The sequence below is a fragment of the Pipistrellus kuhlii genome, unplaced genomic scaffold (assembly GCF_014108245.1).
Source record: "Pipistrellus kuhlii isolate mPipKuh1 unplaced genomic scaffold, mPipKuh1.p scaffold_m20_p_2, whole genome shotgun sequence".
Taxonomy (NCBI): Eukaryota; Metazoa; Chordata; class Mammalia; order Chiroptera; family Vespertilionidae; genus Pipistrellus; species Pipistrellus kuhlii.
The window spans coordinates 175,204,882-175,223,854 of record NW_023425515.1 but is presented as its reverse complement, the minus strand read 5'-3'; the positions used below and the strand labels follow the sequence as shown (position 1 = coordinate 175,223,854).

The 18,973-nt window shown below is 48.8% G+C and overlaps 1 protein-coding gene across 1 annotated transcript in view; it reads left to right on the top strand.

Moving 5' to 3' along the window:
- The first annotated feature begins 2,490 nt into the window (after positions 1 to 2,490).
- CUNH1orf94 (chromosome unknown C1orf94 homolog) overlaps positions 2,491 to 18,973 on the top strand; it is a 37,222-nt gene continuing 20,739 nt past the window's right edge. Inside the window, exon 1 of the mRNA XM_036445866.2 lies at positions 2,491 to 3,011. Within this exon, the coding sequence (XP_036301759.1) occupies positions 2,683 to 3,011 (329 nt within the window). The 5' untranslated portion in view covers positions 2,491 to 2,682. The remainder of the gene's footprint in view (positions 3,012 to 18,973) is intronic.

Sequence of the window (18,973 nt, the reverse complement as noted above, 5' to 3'; positions counted from 1 at the left end):
GAAGATGTTCTCTGTGCTGTCTAATATGGTAGCCACATAAGGCCCTTGAAATGTGGTCAAAGTAACTAAGAAACTGACATTTTTCATCTATTTTAAAATGAAATAAGAAAGTGGCAAGTGGCTACCATATTGGACATAACTTTGTTTCTAAGTATATCACTTAAGTTTTTTTTTTTTTTTTTTTTGTTTTTTTTTGTAGAATCTTCCAGAAACCTCCCCCGTGTGCTCCAAACAAAGCACGCTCCTGTCTTTGTTCCCCGCCCTGCTGTATTTTAGAGTGAGCTGGCCAACTTTCCAGAACCCTGCAGCCTGGGCGATGCAGGGACCTTGGAGTTCTGCTCCAAACATGGGTGGGAGCCAACCAAATGCCAAACAGCACAAACACTGAGTGACATTTTCAGAACTATTAATATTTCATCAGAAATGATCACTTTTCCTTTAAATATACTATTTTCAAAGGTTTTTCTACATTCCTAAAATTGAAAATGTGTACTCAGTCTAGGTCCTTGGAATTTTCCCCAAAGGAACACATTTTCAATTTTATAGTGAAAATCAAAGGGGAATGAAGCTCAGATTTCAAAATTTAGTCAACATTTCCAGGAACTTGGGCCTTCTGTAAAGAGCAAGGTTGTGCATTGGGCACTACGGTATGCCCAGCACTTTCTGTACAGTTTATTATTAATTTATCCAACACACATTTATTGAGTGCCTACAAGGTGCCGCAAGTGTGATCTTTATAATAATTTATTAACACCGTTTTACGAAAAAGAACTCCTCCTCATCCTCTGTTTCATCTCCAATGTGACCTCCTCAGAGAGATCTGCCTGGACCGCCGTCTCAAGCTGCCGCTGTTCCTCTCCCCATGGCCTGGCTTTGCTGGTGAGTTTTCCTTAGAGCCCTTCTATCATCTGTAATCACTGCTCATTTATTTGCTTGGTGAGTTTGTGATGTATCTCCCTACACTACAGTATAGACTCCATGAGAGCAGGGACCACACCAGTTTTGTTCAGCTGCAGGCTTCCTCAGGGCCCAGCAACTCACCTGGACAGAGGAAGGGCTGCATTAGTATTTGGGAAATGAATGAGTGAAGTGAAGAATTGGTAGAGTCACACAGGTAGGAATAAATACCAGTGTGAGGATTCAAACCTCCACCCACAGGCTGCCATCTTCTCTATTCCCATCTATTACTGCCCATCCTCTTGCTCTTCCCTTGCTGTGAAATACTGAAGGCACCACCTGTGGCTCCTGTGGCCAGAGCCCCCAGGCAGAAAGAGATGCTGTGACCTTTCTGAGTTTAGCCCCTTCGGAGAGGGGAGGAGGCCATCGAGCAGCAAACATAACCTAGCGCTTCTCTGCACCTCTGTCCGGTCCCTGGCTCCCATTCCCATCGGCCCACCGCCCACCTACCGCTGGAACCTGAACCTAGCGGCGGAGGGGATGGTCTGTCCCAGCGGCTCAGAGTGAGGGGGTGGGGTGGGAGTGGGGGTTGCTGGGTGGGATGGGGAAGTGGGGGAAGGGGTAGGAGTGAGAAGGCTGGGCTTGAATCCTAGCTCCTCCCTCACGGGGAGCCTTGGACACACCCCCTTTTTTACTTTGATGCTCGGTTTTCTCAAAGGCAGAACTTTACAAAGCAGTGGCACTAACTTCATGCGCCTGTTTTGATCGAACATGACAACACAGAAAGTCCCGCGCTTGGCACTCAGTGAGCGCCAATGTGAACGGCAGTGAAGGGTAAAAACCGGGCGATCGAGGCGCAGGGCCCCTGGCAGGCACCGAGGTGTGTGCGGAGCGGCAGGCAGGCAGGCACCCTTGACTTCTAAAAGAGGAAAGCGCTCTGGGTCCTTTGGGCGCCCATTCACCCCCATCCCGCCTGCGACGCCGAACCCGGGCGTCCCGCGCACCCAGCCGTTGGGTCTGCACCCGCAGAGGAGTTCCAGCGCCGGCGGACAGGAGGGAAGGGAAGGGTGTGGGAGCCGCCAAGCAGGACCTCTCCCTTTCAAGGCTTGGCAGGTGCCTGCTGCGGGTGCAGCCGGGACAGGCTGGGGGTCTGGGTGCTTTCCTGTCGGGAGCTGGAGGGGGCCTGATGGGGGAGAGTGGGGACAAGCGAGGCGGGGCTGGGGCGGCTGGGAGAGGCCGTTGGCCCTCAGGGTGCGCGGGGATCTCTGGGAAGGCCCCTGTGAGAGCCCCAGGGGAGGGCTCCTGCCCTCCAGGTGCCCAGCCCAGTGCCAGGCCCTCCCCCAACCACCCCCAGGTTTGTGGGGTGAGAATGGGCTGAGCCCCAGGCGCTATAAGGTGTCCCAAGGTGTGTGGCAGTCAACGGGGCGCGCCAGGGATTCTGGGAGAGCCCTCCCTCTCCCCCCCCACCTGTTCCCAGATGTCATTCTGCCCACCCAGGCCCCTGGTTCCTGACTCAGGGGGATTCCAAGGTTACTAAGCTACTGGTTTTTGTTGACTTTTAAACGTTTCCTTCTCAGGGAGAGGGGGAGAGGCACAAAGGTCAGCAAGGGAGCAAAGAAAAAAACAAATCAAAATAAGCTCCCCCTCCCCAAAAGGAAGCTGACCTCCATCCACCACGGGCACACAGATCAGATCGGAGGCCTCTGAACAGAGTCACTTTGCTGGAGCGAAGAGCCAGACAGAACTGAACTGCTTCTGCCCCATCCTCATCCCCCTTTCTGGTGAATGAAGGGCGGTGGTGGATGGTCGCCCTGCCTGCGAGCCCTGGGTGGACCGAGGGGCTTCCGGAAAGACAGGAGGAGGATGGCCAGTGGAAATGGGCTCCCTTCGTCCTCGAGCCTGGTGGCCAAGCGCCCCTCCGCCCTGGGCCCGTTCCCCAGATACATCTGGATCCACCAGGATACACCCCAAGACAGCCTAGACAAGACCTGCCATGAAATCTGGAAGAGAGTTCAGGGCTTGCCCGAGGCCTTGCAGCCCCTGACCCTGAGGGAGCAGCTCTCTGTCCCCGTGGTTGGGACCCCGACAGACAACGGGCTCAGCGTCCAAGAAGAGTGAGTGTCCCCCTCCATGGCTGGCACCAGGGGAGGAGGGAGGACACGAGGTCAGACCTTCTGGGGGAATGTTCTGGCCCATTCTTCATTCTGCTAAACCCTAAAGGGCTGTATGTTTTACAGCCCCTCCCCCGTGGTCTCTTTAGAAGAAGAGTGAACTAGGGTCCTGAAGTTCCCTGAGTGACGGGCGAGGCCGAGGCGCTCTCTGCTGCCTCTTCACCAGCCCTCTGAGGGGATGGTTTTCCTCCTAAAGTAAAGTGACCAGACGTCCCGCTTGTGGTGGGACAGTCCCGATTTTTGGAATTTGTTAAAAAATCGGGACTGTCCCGCCAAAAGCGGGACGGCTGGTCACCTATCCTAAAGGCATAGCCAGCCAGAGGTGAATCTGAGGACCTCGGAAAATCACCTGGGCCAGGACCAAGGGTAAGATGCCCATGGCTTTCCCCAAAGGCAACTAGAAGATTCCTTCCCCCTTCCACCTCCAAAGACTAGGCATTGGCACAGATGCGTCTGGTGGTTTTAAACCACATCTGGAATTCCCTAATACAGGGAGCAGCTGTCCCATTCAGACTCCACAGAAGCTGCGGCAAGAGCGCACATCAAAATATTTACTGGGAAGGCACTGACATATTCAGAGGACATAATAGAAAATTAAAGTGTGGGGAAATGGCCTGAAATAGCCCGTTTCCTGGATGGGAAATCCTGGCCTGGGGAACACAGAGCTAGCTGTTTCTCCACCAGGACAAAAGCTGAGCAGATATCATTGGGGATAGATAGTCACAAGGAGAGAAAGGGGGGAGGGGAGTGAACTACTGAGCACTTATTCAATGCTTTGCCTCTTCAAGGTGGACCACAAATATTAATTAATCCTCCAGGACCTCTATGAGACAGGTAGTAGCGTCCCCATTTTACAGATGGATTAAGTGTTAATAATTAAGTGCTAATTAAAGACTAAGTGATAATTAAGTGTTGCCGGTGCAGCACATGCTCCCGCTCAGTTCAGAGCTGCTCTGAAGTGGGGGAACCATTCAGGCAATTATCTGCTGCCTCTGGTCTCAGGGATTTCTAGGCTAGAGCTAAGAAAGAAAAAAAAAAAAATGTGTGACCACCACCCAGGCCCGCACTACCTGCCATCCCTTTTTGGGCTGCAGACAAAGGTGCAGGCACGTTGGCTGCCATTGCTTTCCCTACCCCATGCTCAGCAGGATATGGCTAGGATGGAATGGCTTGCCTGCTGCCAAAATTTTTGCTGCCCAGCCCCAGAGTGAGTGGCACTGAACCCCTGGCCCCTGCCCATTGCCATCTGCTCTGGGACAGGGTCTTGGCAGGGGATCCACGGGGCTGTGGTCAGGCTCTCAGAGGCCAAGGAGCCGATGGTCCACTTGGTGCACCAGGGTCAGTGGCAATTTCCAGTAGATGGCACCCTCCCTGCCAGGTCACACCTAGCTAATGGAGACAGGCTCTACTTCCAGTCTGCACTTGGCCTGAAAGCGAACTGACGCGCACCTTTGGCCAGTTGCTTAATTTCATTTGGCCTTGTTTTTCTCATCTGCAAATTGAGGGTGATATGCCCTGCCTTGTCCACCTCAGAGCTGATAATGAGGATCCGATGTGAGACAGGAGACTGAGCACTGCATTATGCAAATGAAGTTGTCCTTAAATGGAACTCCCAGGATTGGGTTTGGTTGTTGTTGGTTTCGATCTCCGAGTTTTCACACTATGCCCGTAGACTCTAGGGTGCTGTAAGGATCATCCTGGGGTCAAGTGGCCTGGTGGCGGGGCCCTAATCCCCCATTCAGCCAGAGCTGTTCTGCTTTTATAGCTTTTACTCTACTGGAGTTCGGAGTAAAGATTGCGTTTGAAAAAAAAAAAAAAAAGGGCTCTGTTACTGAGAAAAGAGCTGGAAAACCACTGACTTAGATGAATAAACGATATAATCGTGTAGATATCAGCCAAGCAGAACACAATGAGCTATTCTTGAAAGAAAGGCAGCTGAGATGGTGGAGTCAGATAACTGGTTTCAGATAGTATTGCAGCCCTGAGCCAGCTGCGGGATTGGTCTAATGTATGTGCGTTTCAGTTTCCTCATCTGCCAAACGGAGATGATTACCATGCACTTCATTACATTGTTGGGATGATTAAATGGGATTTTTAAACATTCTTGGTAATAACTAGGGGCTTGCAAAAATTCCTTGTAAATGATGATGCTGTTGATTCCTTCAAGCCCTCCAATTATTATACCGGGTAGGTACTATTTTAAATACCCCCTCTTTTTACTTTTCATTATGCAAATCTTTGAACCATCAAATAGAATAGTATAGTGAATGTCTGTGTGTTTGTCACTGAGCTTCCTTATCAAATTTGTGCCATTCGGGTTTCAATTTCTCCTTCCCCTGTTTTGAAATGAAATCCTTTTTACACATGAGGTAACAAGTTTGGAGGGGTTAATGTCTTTTTATTTATTTATTTTTATATTTATATATTTTTATATATTTATTGATTTTTTACAGAGAGAAAGGGAGAGGGACAGAGAGCCAAAACATCGATGAGAGAAACATCAACCAGCTGCCTCCTGCACATCCCCCACCGGGGATGTGCCCACAAGCAATGTACATGCCCTTGACCGGAATCGAACCTGGGACCCTTCAATCCACAGATCGATGATTTATCCACTGAGCCAAACCGGTTTCAGAATGGAGGGGTTAATGTCTTTGGCCGAGGCCCTGCAGTTAGGAAGTGGTGGGGTTTCAGAAAGCAAACCTAGGACCCGCTGAGACATTACCCAGTGGTATTGGCTATCTTTCCCTAAAAATTGAGGCATCTTTTTGGATAGTCAAAATATTTGGCATTCAAAATATTTGAATGATCACGTGCACATGTGTCAAACACAAGGCCCGCGGGCCAAATCCGTCCCGCCAGGCCTTGCAATGTGGCCCGCACCGCGCTGTCATCACTGCACTCCGCTGCGTTTCCATCACAATGACAGTTTATGACTGTTCAGTAAACCATTCGGCCCACGATTTAGGCTGGATTTTAGATTTTGGCCCCTTCTCTGATTGAGTTCGACACCCCTATGAGATAACAGATTTTAAATCTAGGGAGCTGTCCAGAGTGCTTTAGGCTGGCTTCACACCCTCAAGATCCCTCTCAGCTAACCTTTTGCTTAATTTCTATGCCTGATTTGGTTGATGTTTTCTGCTATGAGCCAGCTAGATAGGGATGTTCTAGAACTCTTACTAGCCAGATTTTTTTTTTCCTTAACTGTGTCTCTGTATATTTCAGAATATAAATACCTCAAGTTTGGAAGGGACGTTGGAAGTCATCTTTTGAGTCCCTCTTCACAACCCTTGCCCAGTGGTTATCCACTTTTACACTTTCTCCGATGGGGAGCTCACCACTTGACCAAGTAGCCCTTCCTTTGTTATGGACCCTGCTGTCAAAAGAGCACTTTCTTCTCGTACTGAAACCTGTCTCTATCAGACTAATACCCATTGATCTGGATTCTGCCTTTAGGGCTCCAAACCAAGCATATCCCCTATTTCTCTCAATAGCCCTTTAGATGTTAAAAGATAGTAACAATACCTCTGCCAGGATTTCTGGTTTCTACAAGCTGAATTTCTCTGGTTTTCTAAGTTTCCCGTCACGTGCCAGGTTGGTCAGTTTCCTATTTATACAGCTGGTCCTGTGGCAGTGCAGCACCAGAACCAGGTATGGTCCAATCTGTGCTGATTGGGTACTCCCTGTTAATATTCATTTCTCATGGTCATGGCGATTGAAACCAGGCTTGTTTTTCTCCCCAAGCGGACTTCACTGTGTGGGCACATTTTGAGTTTATTCATTCCATTATTTATTCAACAAATATTTATTAAGCATCTACTATATGCCTGGCACAGTGCTAAGAGCTAGTGGGATAGAAGCTGCCTTCCTACAGCTTCCATTCAAGTAGGGGAAAGAAACAGAAAAGAAGTTATTAGAAGACTAGGGTAACTTTAGATGTAAAGAGAAATGGTGTTCTAGTGGAGGAAACCAATATAAACATGTAAAAATAACCCAGATAATTTCAGATAGCAATGAGTGCCCTGATAGAAATAAAACTGAGTAAAGTCCTAGGGACAGCATCTTTGGATGGGATGGTCAGGGAAGGACTCTCTAGAAGAAGTGGTCATTTGAGCCGAGACCTGGCTACCCAGAAGGAGCCAACCAGTGAAGATCTCGGAAGGATGTCCAGGCAGAAAGAGGAGCAACTGTGAAGTCCCTGAAGTGGAAGTGGCTTGGAGAGAAACAGCATGGCTGGGGTATATGGAGTGATAGAGATGGGACAAGGCAGTATCTGAGGCAGGCAGGAAGGCAGGCAGGCAAGGTCTTAGAAAGCCTGGAAGATTACTGTAGGGAGTTTATAGTTGATTCTCCATATTATGGACACTCTTTGGAGGTTTTAGGGAAGGAGGTATAATTTGATCAGATTCACTAATTTTAAAAAAATATACCTTATTGATTTTTTTTACAGAGAGGAAGGGAGAGGGACAGAGAGCTAGAAACATCAATGAGAGAGAAACATTGACCAGCTACCTCCTGCACACCCCCTACTGGGGATGCACCCGCAACCAAGGCACATGCCCTTGACCAGAATCGAACCCGGGACCTTCCAGTCCACAGACCGAGCCACACTGGTTTCGGCCACTAATTTTTAAATATCTCTCCAGTTGCTGCATTGAGAGGTTTTGCAGGCATGTGAGACCGAAAGTTGGGAGACCTCTGGGAAGATGCTGCCATAATCTAGGTGAGGCAGGTGGTGGTGCCTGGATCAGAGAGAGTGTAGTGGGGATGGGAAAAGTGTGGGGTTCAGTGTGTATTTTGAAGGGAGCAAACAGACCCACTGATGGTTTGGGGCACACAATTGGGGGCATGAGTATTAACTCAAGGATTTGGGCTTGAGCCTCTGGTTGGATGGTGGTGCCATTTATGGAGGTGTAGAAGAAACAGAAGAAATCAGCTTTTGGGGAGAAATCAATAGTTCTGTCTAGTGTCAATTAAACTCCAGAATTGTGTTCAGTTATCTTTTAATTAGTCTTAAATTTGGGCTTAGAGAATTGTGGCCAGTCACTCACTGACTTGTATCCTAGGATTACTTATTCATTCACCCCCCTCATCACAACTGCACAGCTTCAGTTGGGGGCCTTGGGTTTGCTGTTGACTCAGTTGCTCTGACTGGGAAGTGCCATTTGTTCATCCCATCATTTATGGATTCAGTCAGCAAGCACTCACAGTTGCCTACTCGGTGCCAGGGAACAAACCAATTCTTTATGCTCTCATTATTTAAACAATTGGATGTATCTCGTTTTTCTAGAAAAGTTGCTTGGAATATATCCCAACTTTCATTTATTACTATTATTATTTTAAAAATCTGGTGATGGGAGTGGTAAGGACAAGACTCACAGTTGGAAACTAAGAATGATGTCCCAGAGTAGAAGCCAGCTCTGAGTCCAATGCTTCAGGAACGTGTTTTCTCCCCTTGTGGGAACAAACATCTTTCTGACAATCTGAAGAAAGATTATCTCTACTTTGTGTCTGAAGCACATCTTCAGATCCCTTGACATTTTGTAAATGACTTCAGAGACCCCCTGTGACCCTGGTTGGACCACTTTTCTCTTGGAACCAATTCTTAAGTGTCTTCTTCCCCTGAGCTTCCTAAGGCTGAGTCGCAGTCTCTGCTGTGACTCCAATCACACTAATATTACCACACACCCACTTCCTGGCTGTCAAGTGAATTATGAATGTAATAGTGCTGGCAGACAGAGGTCCAGGGTCCTCCGACCCTTCCCTTCTTCAGTCTCCTCACACATCCTGAAGTCACCTTTTTTTATTTTTATTTTTTTTAGTATGTTTTTATTGATTTTTAAAGAGAGGAAGGAAGAGGGGTAGAGAGATAGAAACATCGATGAGAGAGAAACATTGATCAGCTGCCTCCTGCATACCCCGTACTGGGAATGAGCCACAAACTGGCAGGGAATCAAACTGGTCACCTCCTAGTTCTTGGGTCAAGGCTCAACCACAGAGCTGCCCTGGCTGAGCTGCAATTGCCTTCTTGACTTGTGGTCTCCCTACTTATCTCTCTTCTGCCATCATTATAACATCTCACCTTGCTGTGCCTGGTTCCTTTCCCTCCTGGATGTCCTTCCTTCTGCGGCAGCTTCATCTTCCTAAGGCACATCAACAGTGCAGGTCAGGCATCTGCCATGGTTCCCTCCAGGTCTTCTGAATCCCTTGACCTGGTTTCAAGAGTCTCAATAGTTGGCCCTACCTACATCTTTATATGAACATCTTGCTGCTCTTCTCCACTCCCTAGAACCAAGATGAGCTACCAGCAGGTGCACATCTTCTCGCCTTTGCTCAGAAGATTTCACTTCCAGAAATGCCTTTCATCCATTTCTCTGTCTATTAAAATCCTACCTACCCTTAAAGCCTGAGAATAAGTGTGTCATCCTCTGAAATTTCCACTGCCCACCCCATTCAGCATTTTTTCTTCCTCCCTCTTTCACGTTCCTCTTTTCAATTTAAGTAAACAATTACATTCCTTCTCTTTCCTAAGGGTTTAAAAGTGACAATAATATCAATATCAGACAACAGTAAAATACAGACTGGTGGATTTGAATCCTAGTATACTTCCTAGTTGTAAGCAAGTTACTCAAAATTTCTGTGCCCCACTTTCCTTATCTGAAAAATGGAAAAAGTCACGTGACCACCTTAAAAGATTATTGTGGAGGTTAATGAAATAAGGTATGTAAAGCTCACATAGCACCTGGCGTAAGATAAGGATTCATCATCACCATTAGCATCATCACCATCAGCATCATCACCATCAGCATCATCAGCATTAGCATCATTAGCATCATCACCACCAGCATCAGCATCAACATCAGCATCATCACCATCAGCAGCAGCATCATCAGCATCAGTAGCAGCAGCATCACCATTAGCGTCATCACCATCAGCATCATCACTAGCATCAGCATCATCACCGTCATCACCATCATTATTGTTATTAGCAACGATAAAATGACAGAGGTTAAGTAAAAATAGTATGGGAGTAAAGATATTTATATACCAGAAAATCTAAGCAAAGGGAAAGCACTCAGCTGAGGATAACATTTTGCTGTGAGATTCTTGGCAGCTAGGTCAAAAAGGAACATAGTTGATTTCGGTAACTCATATTATCTAATAAGAGAAAGCAGGGAAGCTCATCAGGAGAGACAAAGTGGAGGGGTCTTTATATGAGGATGATGGAACAGAAGGCTAGGTTTAGAACCAGCTCTCAGGTTTACCGGAGGGGAGGACACAACGCCTCATTGGGATTTGTTGGTGCATTTCTGGCATGGGATTCCTGACAAGGTGGTCGCCTGGCACAAACTGTATGTTGACTTGTGGCAACAATACTTCTCCCCCACTTGACCAGGGCTCCTTAAGGGCAAGGGCAGTGTCTTACTCATCTTTGTCGCCCCAGCACCCCGCTGAGTTCCTGGCATTTGATGATGACTATGCAGTGTAAATGAATGAATGAGGAAGTGAATGATGGATGAACCATAAAAATGCCACTGTAAGGAGGGTGAGTGAGACCTAGAGGTGGCCAGGATCCAAGCAAGAGTCACGATCATCAGAAGAATAATTGAGTGACATAGGGACAGAATATCAATAAGCCAAGACATTGCAGGGTTCCACCCCCCGCCCCCTTTCTGCCTTAAGATACAGAGAAAGAAAGTAATGTTTTCTTGAGCACCTGATATGTGCCAGGCCCTGCATTTTAATGTTCTGTTTATCTCATTGTCTTAGTAACACCTTTCAATAGATGGTCCAGCCCTGACCACTTGGGCTCAGTGGATAGAGCATCAGTCTGTTGACTGAAAGGTCCCAGGTTCGATTCCAGTCGAAGGCATGTACCTTAGTTGTGGGCACATCCCCAGTAGGAGGTGTGCAGGAGGCAGCTGATCCATGTTTCTCTCACATCGATGTTTTTAACTGTCTATCTCTTTCCCTTCCTCTCTGTAAAAAACCAATAGAATATATTTGGTGGTGGTGGTGGGGGGGAATTGATGGTCTGTAGTACTCTCCTTTTAGGGATGAGGAAGCTGAGGCTCAGAGAAGTTAGGCAACTTTGCCCAGAGTCATCGAGCTCAAGTGGCGGCAGAGCAGGAAGAGGAACCTGATGGCCCCACGGCCGGGGCTCTTTCCCAGACACTAGGAGACCTTACAATAGCCCGTGCGTGTCTGCTTAGCACTAGGAACCGTGAACGGTGAAGGGAAGATGAATCGTGACTAACGTCCCATGTCCCGTGTCCCCCTTTTTAATTTAATTTTATGGTTTCGGGACTTGTGCGGCAGGTTGTGGGAGCCTGCAGAGATGGGCCACCAGTGGTTTGGATTAATCCCCTTTTTTAATATCTTTGTTGCAACGTTATTTCCAATTCAGCTCCCAAGTCACATTAAAAAAATACCTCTTCCTTAGGGTAAGCCTTCTCTTATTAAACAGATTCAAATGAAAAGTTTTAAAGATAATTTGAACAATAAGAATCACTCTGTAGCTCCCAGCCGAAGCTCCTTTATTGCCGTATTTATTCCGCAGTATTTCCTGTCTCATTCCCCAGCTCACTGAATCTTTCATCCCTCCCCTAACCCTCTCAGCCCTTGGTCCAACTCAGACCTGAGTCCTATGTCCTCAATGTCTCCTGTCCCCTCCTGCAGGCAGAGGTCGGCGAGGTGTCTCCCCTCCACCTGCCGATCAGGGAGGAGCTGGAAAGTGGGAGGAAATTTGCACCCGGCTTAGTGCCTCCCTGTACACCATTGGCAACAGAATGCAGATTCCTGGGCCCCATTACGCACCAACTGAACTGCCGGTTTCCCCGCAAGGGCCCGGGAACCTGCATTTGGAACACGCACTGCAGGTGATTCCCTGTGCACATGCATAGAAAGGTCTTTGATACGTTAGGGGTTCAGAGATGATGGAGCCTCAGGTATAACAAGGACACAGCTTGGAGAAGGTGGCACTCCAAAGAAAAGCACGTGGGAAGGAGACTGACCTTTACTGAATTCCAAGTGTGTGCCAGGGACACTGTAAAAAATGACTCAACTCTATAAAGGCCTCCGCTGAGAAGTGAGAGGAACTCGAAGTCCAGGCTTGGTGTCCAGGCAGCTGACGATTTCACAGTGTTTACCTCCTTTCACCCCAGCCTGGGTGGTGTCCTCATCCATCCCTGTGAAGTCTCAGAGCCTTCCCCAACTTTCCACCCCTCGCCAGCCCGGCTCGGGCTGTGAAGGGTCAACAGGGCTCCCAGCCTCCATTCCAGAGTGGCTCTTCCCGCACCACCAGGTCTCTCTCTCCGCAGGAGCCGCTAACATTTGCATAGCGCTGCTACAGTTTACCAAGCTTTCACATTCATCATTTCACTTAATCCTCACTGCAGCCAGGAGAGAGGAGGAGGAGGGGGGCGGGGAGCCGAGCTCCTGAAGGCCCTCCGCCTAGCTCCCCTGCCCCCCACTGAGAGGTCCCTGCAAACTGAGCTCAGTAGGTCTCCAGGTTCCTTTGGGACACAGGTGTGTAGGCCCTAGGATGGCAGCTAACCTGCAGCTTCTCTCCACTGTCCCCTCCGCCTTCAAAATGAAAAAACTCGGCCCAGGCCCCTCAGTTGGTTAGATAGGATTGCTGTTGTTTTTTTTTTTTTTTAAAGTGTGCACACATGGGTGTATATGTATGGTGTACTTGGCTGTGCTGTGTGTGTGTCCATGTGTATTCATGTCTGCAGCATGTGTGTGTGCATGGCTGTGGTGTGTGTACACATGGCTGTGTGTGTGTGCATGGATGTGTGCTGTGAGTACATGGCTATCTGTGTGTGCGTGTGCACATGGACATGGTATTTATGTCTGCACTGCTGTGTTGTATGTGCATGAATGAATGTCGTGTATGTTCACAAGTATGCTGTGTCTGTGTGCATGGGGATGGTGTGTGTGTGTGTGCATTGCTGTGCTATATGCTCACCAGTGTGCTGTGTGTGTATACATGGACATGTTATGTGTATATGTACTGATGTGCTGTGTGTGTGCATTGGCATGGTATGTGTGTGTGTGCACTGCTCTGCTGTGTGTGTGCATGGGTGTGGAGTGTGTACGGGGAGGGAAACCCAGTGTAGTTCAATGAACCCTGGATCTGAAGGAGAGGGAAGATGGAGGAAGGTAGCTTGGACATGGATGGCCATGTTCCTTCCCTCCACAGTGGGCAGGGCCACCCTACGTGCTGTGACATATGCACCAGGGGAATGTCCATCAGCCTGGGGTATGTGAGGGCAGGGCTCACGGGGGCTGATGCCAGGCTGGATGTGGAGCTTCTGCCTCTATGATGAAGGCCTCTGCTTGTCTGAGGCCCTTTGGTGCTTCCTTGCCTCCCCCACTCACAGCCATGGCTCCTTCAAGTCCCTGCATTGGCCCCACCTGCCCACCAAGTCCTGCCTTCTGCTGCCTCATCCTCCTAGTTCCTGGCTGGCTTCTGGCAACTGAGATTCAGAGAAGGGAAGTGAATTGAGGTCACCCGTCGGAAGGGACAGAGCTGGGGTTTGAATGCAGGTCTCCTGACTCCCAAGGCCTCGTTCTCTCTCCCACTGCTGTTTTGGAAAGTGTAGGGTAGTGGCTAAGAGTAGTGGCTTGGAGCCGTGAGGACTTGCTCCCAACTCTGTTCCAGCACTTAATAATCTCTTGGGTGAACTTGAATTTGTTGTTCAATGCCTGAGCCTCAGTTTCCTCTTTCTAAATTGGGGCGGAAGATGCTACCTATTCCTCATGGTTGCTGAGGAGTCTAACAACTGGCACCTGGCAGACATGGCACAGGCCCTGGCTCAGGTTCAGACTCTTCCCATCATTCCCCTGGGCTACTATCGGGAAGAGACCAGAGCCTGACACTTCCTTGCTGAGATCTTCTCAGTGGCTTTCTGGTTCCTGTAGAATAAAAACTTGGAGCGTCACTTTGAGACGTGGCAGGCTCTGACTCCTGCCATCTCTAACCTCACCTCTTGTGACCTCCCCACCTTCCAATCTATGTACCCCACCCACTTGAGCATAGTTCCACCAGCACACCATCCTCTTGTTTACCATGTGATCCTCACACATGCTGTTCCCTGTATCTGGAAAGCTCTTCCTTTCTCCTCCTCCTCCTCCTCCTCCTCCTCCTCCTCTTCCTCCTCCTCCTCCTTCTCCTCCTCCTCCTCCTCCTCCTCCTCCTCCTCCTTTTTAACCTGGTTAAATGCTTATTATCCATTAGGCCTCCACTGAAATGACATTTCCTCTAAGAGCCCTTTCTGCTGTCCTAATTGAGGAGTGTATCCCTGGTAATCTCACACACAGCTCTTCACTTTGGTTTCCAGGGTAGCCTCATGGTTAAGAGAGCGGCATCTGGGCAAGATTGCCTCAATTTACACCTTGTCCCTTCTTAATTCTGTGACCTTGGGAAAACTCCATCCTCTTCATTTTTAAAACTGGGATGGTCATGTCTCTCTGTGTCAGTTAGCTTTTGGTACTTAATAGACTGCCCCAAAGCTTAGTGGCTCAAAACAACCACTACGGACTCAGCTCACATTTCTGAAGTTCAGCAGTCTGGGCTGGGCTCAGCCAGGTAGTTCTTCTGGTGGGGGCTGGACATGGCTGGGCAAGATGGGTCTGGCCAACTATTGGGGTTCGCCTCTGGGGGATGCTTCATTCTCCAGCAGGCTCTCCTGGGCTTGTTCAGCGGGGTCCTGCCGATTCCCAAAAGAAATAAGAGGCGGGGTCCTCATGAATCAAGATGGGAGGGAATTACCAAAGAGCCTGAATTCAGGATGTCAAAGGTGTGATGAAATGGGCCATGACTGTCATCATTTAACTCTAGGCCAGGGGGCTGTTGTGGGGGTTAAAATGAGAGTTTTGCGTGGAAAGTGCTTAGCACAGTGCCTGGCTGTTAGCACTCCAGAAAGGCTAGCCTTTTTCCTATTTTGTGAATGAGGGTCTGATGCAGCTTAAGGTCTGGCCCCCACTGAGGGAAGGGGATTTGGACCCAGTGTCTGCGTCTCTGTGAGATGCAGCTCACACAGCCAATGTGCTCTGCTGATCTACCCATGCAGACGTGTGGAGAAGTCAGAATCTGACCCAGTCAGGGGGTCAGTCTGAGGACAGGCCGCCCTCCCAGCCCAGGTCTGTGCAGGACCCGGCGCCCGTGCCACGGCTCCCTCTTCCCCCAGCCACGCTGCCTGGGCACGGGGCCTGGGCCCCCTGTTTGTGGACGGTCTGAAATGCTATAGCGAGAAGAAAATATTTGTTTTGCTGTCCTCTTCCAGCACTAACAATTTTCTGCTTGCATTTTTCTGTTGTTTGGCTCAGCTGAATAGCAGTTTTCATCTTTGCTCTGTGTTATCATGTACACAGAACTGCTGTCGGGGAGCTAACAGCATGCTTGCTTAGTCATTATTCTGGGAAGGGGTGCCAGCCTGTCAATAGCCTTTATTTTTGTGTAACTCTGTCCTCGGCAAATGCAGAAATAACGCACAGCGTCCGCGGGCAGAGCCGCCATCAGACACCTATCATTTCTGGGGGCGGACAAAGCAGAGGTGGTGGCAGCTGCTGGGGCCATGGCACCGAGTGTGACTGTTGCTTCCTTTGTCAGCGCCCAGGAGCTGGGTTAACCTTCCTGAATGATTCACTGTGATAGTCTGTGGCAGATTCTATGTGTGTGTGTGTGTGTGTGTGTGTGTGTGTGTGTGTGTGTTTTCCCAACTCAAAGGAGGAAGCAAATAGCACGGGAGAAGTGCCAACATCGGCAAGAACTTCTTAGGAAGAGAGAAAAAGAGAGATTCCAGAAATGCAGGCAAGCAGGCTTGGTGTGGAACCCAGCAAAGTTGGAAGGAGAATGAAAAGTCTTTTTGGGAGCCCCAAGTTGGTTGTTAGGGGGCAGGTTCTGTGTGGGCCTGCCTTACCAAGTTTTTTTTTTTTTAGGGGGGGGTCTTAGGACTGGACCTACCAGGGTAGTTAGTGAACTGTTCACAGAGATGCCAGGCCAGAGGTGGGACATGGACAGAAGGACAGAAAATGGAATCAAAGCCTGACAGGTTGACACTTAGGCAAGGAGGTAGACAGCCTTTGGCTACAGAGCTCCTGATTCCAAGAGCTCCAAGCAATGGATACATGTAACGACAAGTTCTTGAGCTTCTCCATTCATTTATTCCACAAATACTGACTGAGCTGAAGTTATGTGCCAGGCCCTGTGCTAGTCCCCCAGGCCTCTGTGGTGGAGATAAGACCATCTCTGCCCACAGAGAGGATATGTTGTTGTGGGGAGTAAAGGCATAAAAAAGATATCTGTATGATGGTGATAAACACTGAGAGGAAAATAACCTGATGGAGTAGAGAATGCCGTGTAAGACTGGGCAGGGGTGTGGGAGGAGGCAATAACACTTTTACAAATGGGGTAGGAAAGGTTCCTTTGAGAGTGAAGTGGGAGGGGGCGATGGGATCACTTCGTGTGGTTCCCTGGATTTTACTCTACCCTGTTTCCCCAAAAATAAGACAGTGTCTTATATTAATTTTGTCTCCCAAAGTTGCGCTAGGTCTTATTTTCAGGGGATGTCTTATCTTTCCATGAGCTAGGTCTTATTTTAGGAGGATGTCTTATTTTCGGGAAAACACGGTATGTGTAATGAGGATCCACAGGAGGGTTTAAATGGGGGAATGGTTTGATTTGAGTTCTAGGAATGTCCTAGCCCAATGATTGGCAAATTGAGGCTCGGGAGCCATGTGCGACTCTTTGGCCCCGAGTGTGGCTCTTCCACAAAATACCATGGTGAGTCTATTTTGAAGAAGTGGCTTTAGAAGAAGTTTAAGTTTAAAAACTTAGCTCTCAAAAGAAATTTCAATCATTGTACTATTGATATTTGGCTCTGATGACTAATGAGTTTGCCGACCACTGTCCTAGCCCTTGGACATGCACTTTTTTAGAACAAGCCAGAACAAAGGAATGTTGTTTTCATGGGGGTGGAGGGGACAGGTCAAGACACCCTCTATCAGCGATTTGTAGCTGCACTAGATCTCCATTGCAGGGAGGTGTTGGACAAAGGCTGCCTTGGAGAAGTGGCAATGGGATGGTGGTGACTGGATTGATAGGCTTATTCCCTCCAAGTGTTGATCCAGGATTACTGTCAGGCTGCGGGCTGGGTCTCTAGCAGTGTCCTTAAGGCTCAGCCTTGGAGTGTCTCCCTTTCAACATTTCCATTCACAAGTTGGCGGGAGACCCGGAAGAGGAGCTCAGCAGACATGCAGCTGATAGGGAGCTGTGAGGGACAGCTAATGCCACGGATGACAGGCTCAGGATTCACTGCAATGATCCTCCACAGGCTGGAGTGATAGATGAGCCCCAGCGTCCCCAACTGCGTTTAGGTGGGGGAACGAAACCCAGCCTCAGAGCAGGGGCTGGGAGACCTCGCTGGGTACCATCCCTGGAGAGGAAGCAGGCTGGGTGGGAGGAGGGGGTGATGGCAGCTGGACCCACTGGCATCCCCACCCCAGCCTCTTTACTTTCTTGATGACAAGGACCTTAGCCTCTTTCAGGCTCACTTTTCCCATCTGTAAAATGGGGATGATACTATCTATTGTCCAGGGGTGTGTAGAGAATTAAATTTGAGCATATGGATGGATACCTGGTTTCCTGCCTGTAGTAAGTCTAATTTAGAAAATCTGTTGATAGTCGAAACCGGTTTGGCTCAGTGGATAGAGCATCAGCCTGTGGACTGAAGGGTTCCAGGTTCAATTCTGGTCAAGGGCATGTACCTGGGTTGTGGGCACATCCCCAGTGGGAGATGTGTAAGAGGCAGCTGATCGATGATTTTCTCTCATCGATGTTTCTAACTCTCTATTCCTCTCCTTTCCTCTCTGTAAAAAAATCAATAAAGTATATTTAAAGAAAAAAAAAGAAAATCTATTGATATATATAGCTTGCTTTCTAAGGTGTGAGGTTTTATTTTTGTTGTTGTTTTTTTTTTGTTTTTGTTTTTTTGGTTTGCGGGTATGGTGAAGGGATTGATCCTTCAATTGTCTGGTTTCTGTGACTTGAGACTCATCTGTTCCCTTTGAGGATGAGGATGAGGATGAAGAGGAAGGAGGGGGATCTAAATCTTAGGACTATGGATTGGCAACCTCTTTATTCCAGTTGTCCCCGTGGACACAGGGTGAGAGTGAGACCTGTTTATAGGCTAGGTCTAGACTTGGGAAGGAGGAAAGGGAGTAGGAGAGAGGACAGGGAAGAGGGACAGAAGAGAGAGGATGGAGAGGAGAGGAAAGTGATAGTGTAGCTGGCCTTGCCCCATGCCTGCCTTGCTGGCCTCCAGAGCATCCAGGCCAGCCCCCTCCAGCTGCGCACTGGCTGCGCACCAAGCACGGTATCAGTGCTGAGCTCACACATGGGTATTTCAGCAAGTTCTCATACTGCCTATGAAGGTGGATGCTGCAGGTCTCAGACCCCCCTTACAGGGGGTCCCTGAGGTCCTAGGGTCCAACATTAATCAGGCTCAGGAGTGGTGCCTGATTCCGAACCAGGTCTGTCTGTCTGGAGTCTGCCCTTTCCTGGCACTGCTCTCTGCCTCCTGACCTGGGAGGCTACATGCAGTAGGCACGGCTGTCTCTGGTGTTTAAATAGCAACACATTCCTGTGTCGTTAGCTCTTCCACATGCACCCAAGTGCCCTGGCCATGCATCCCCTTTCACAGGAGCCCTGAGTCTTATCCGGACCCGACTTAATGCCCAGCACAGCAGGAAGCCGCTGGGACTAGAGCCCGTGTCCATTCTGGTTGGTTGTCAGCTGCAGTGTAGTGATATGGGAGTCATTGTGTGCCCCATGTGTATGCACATCAAACACACATAGGTATGTGTCTGTGTGCACATGTGAGTGTGCATGTGCTCATACA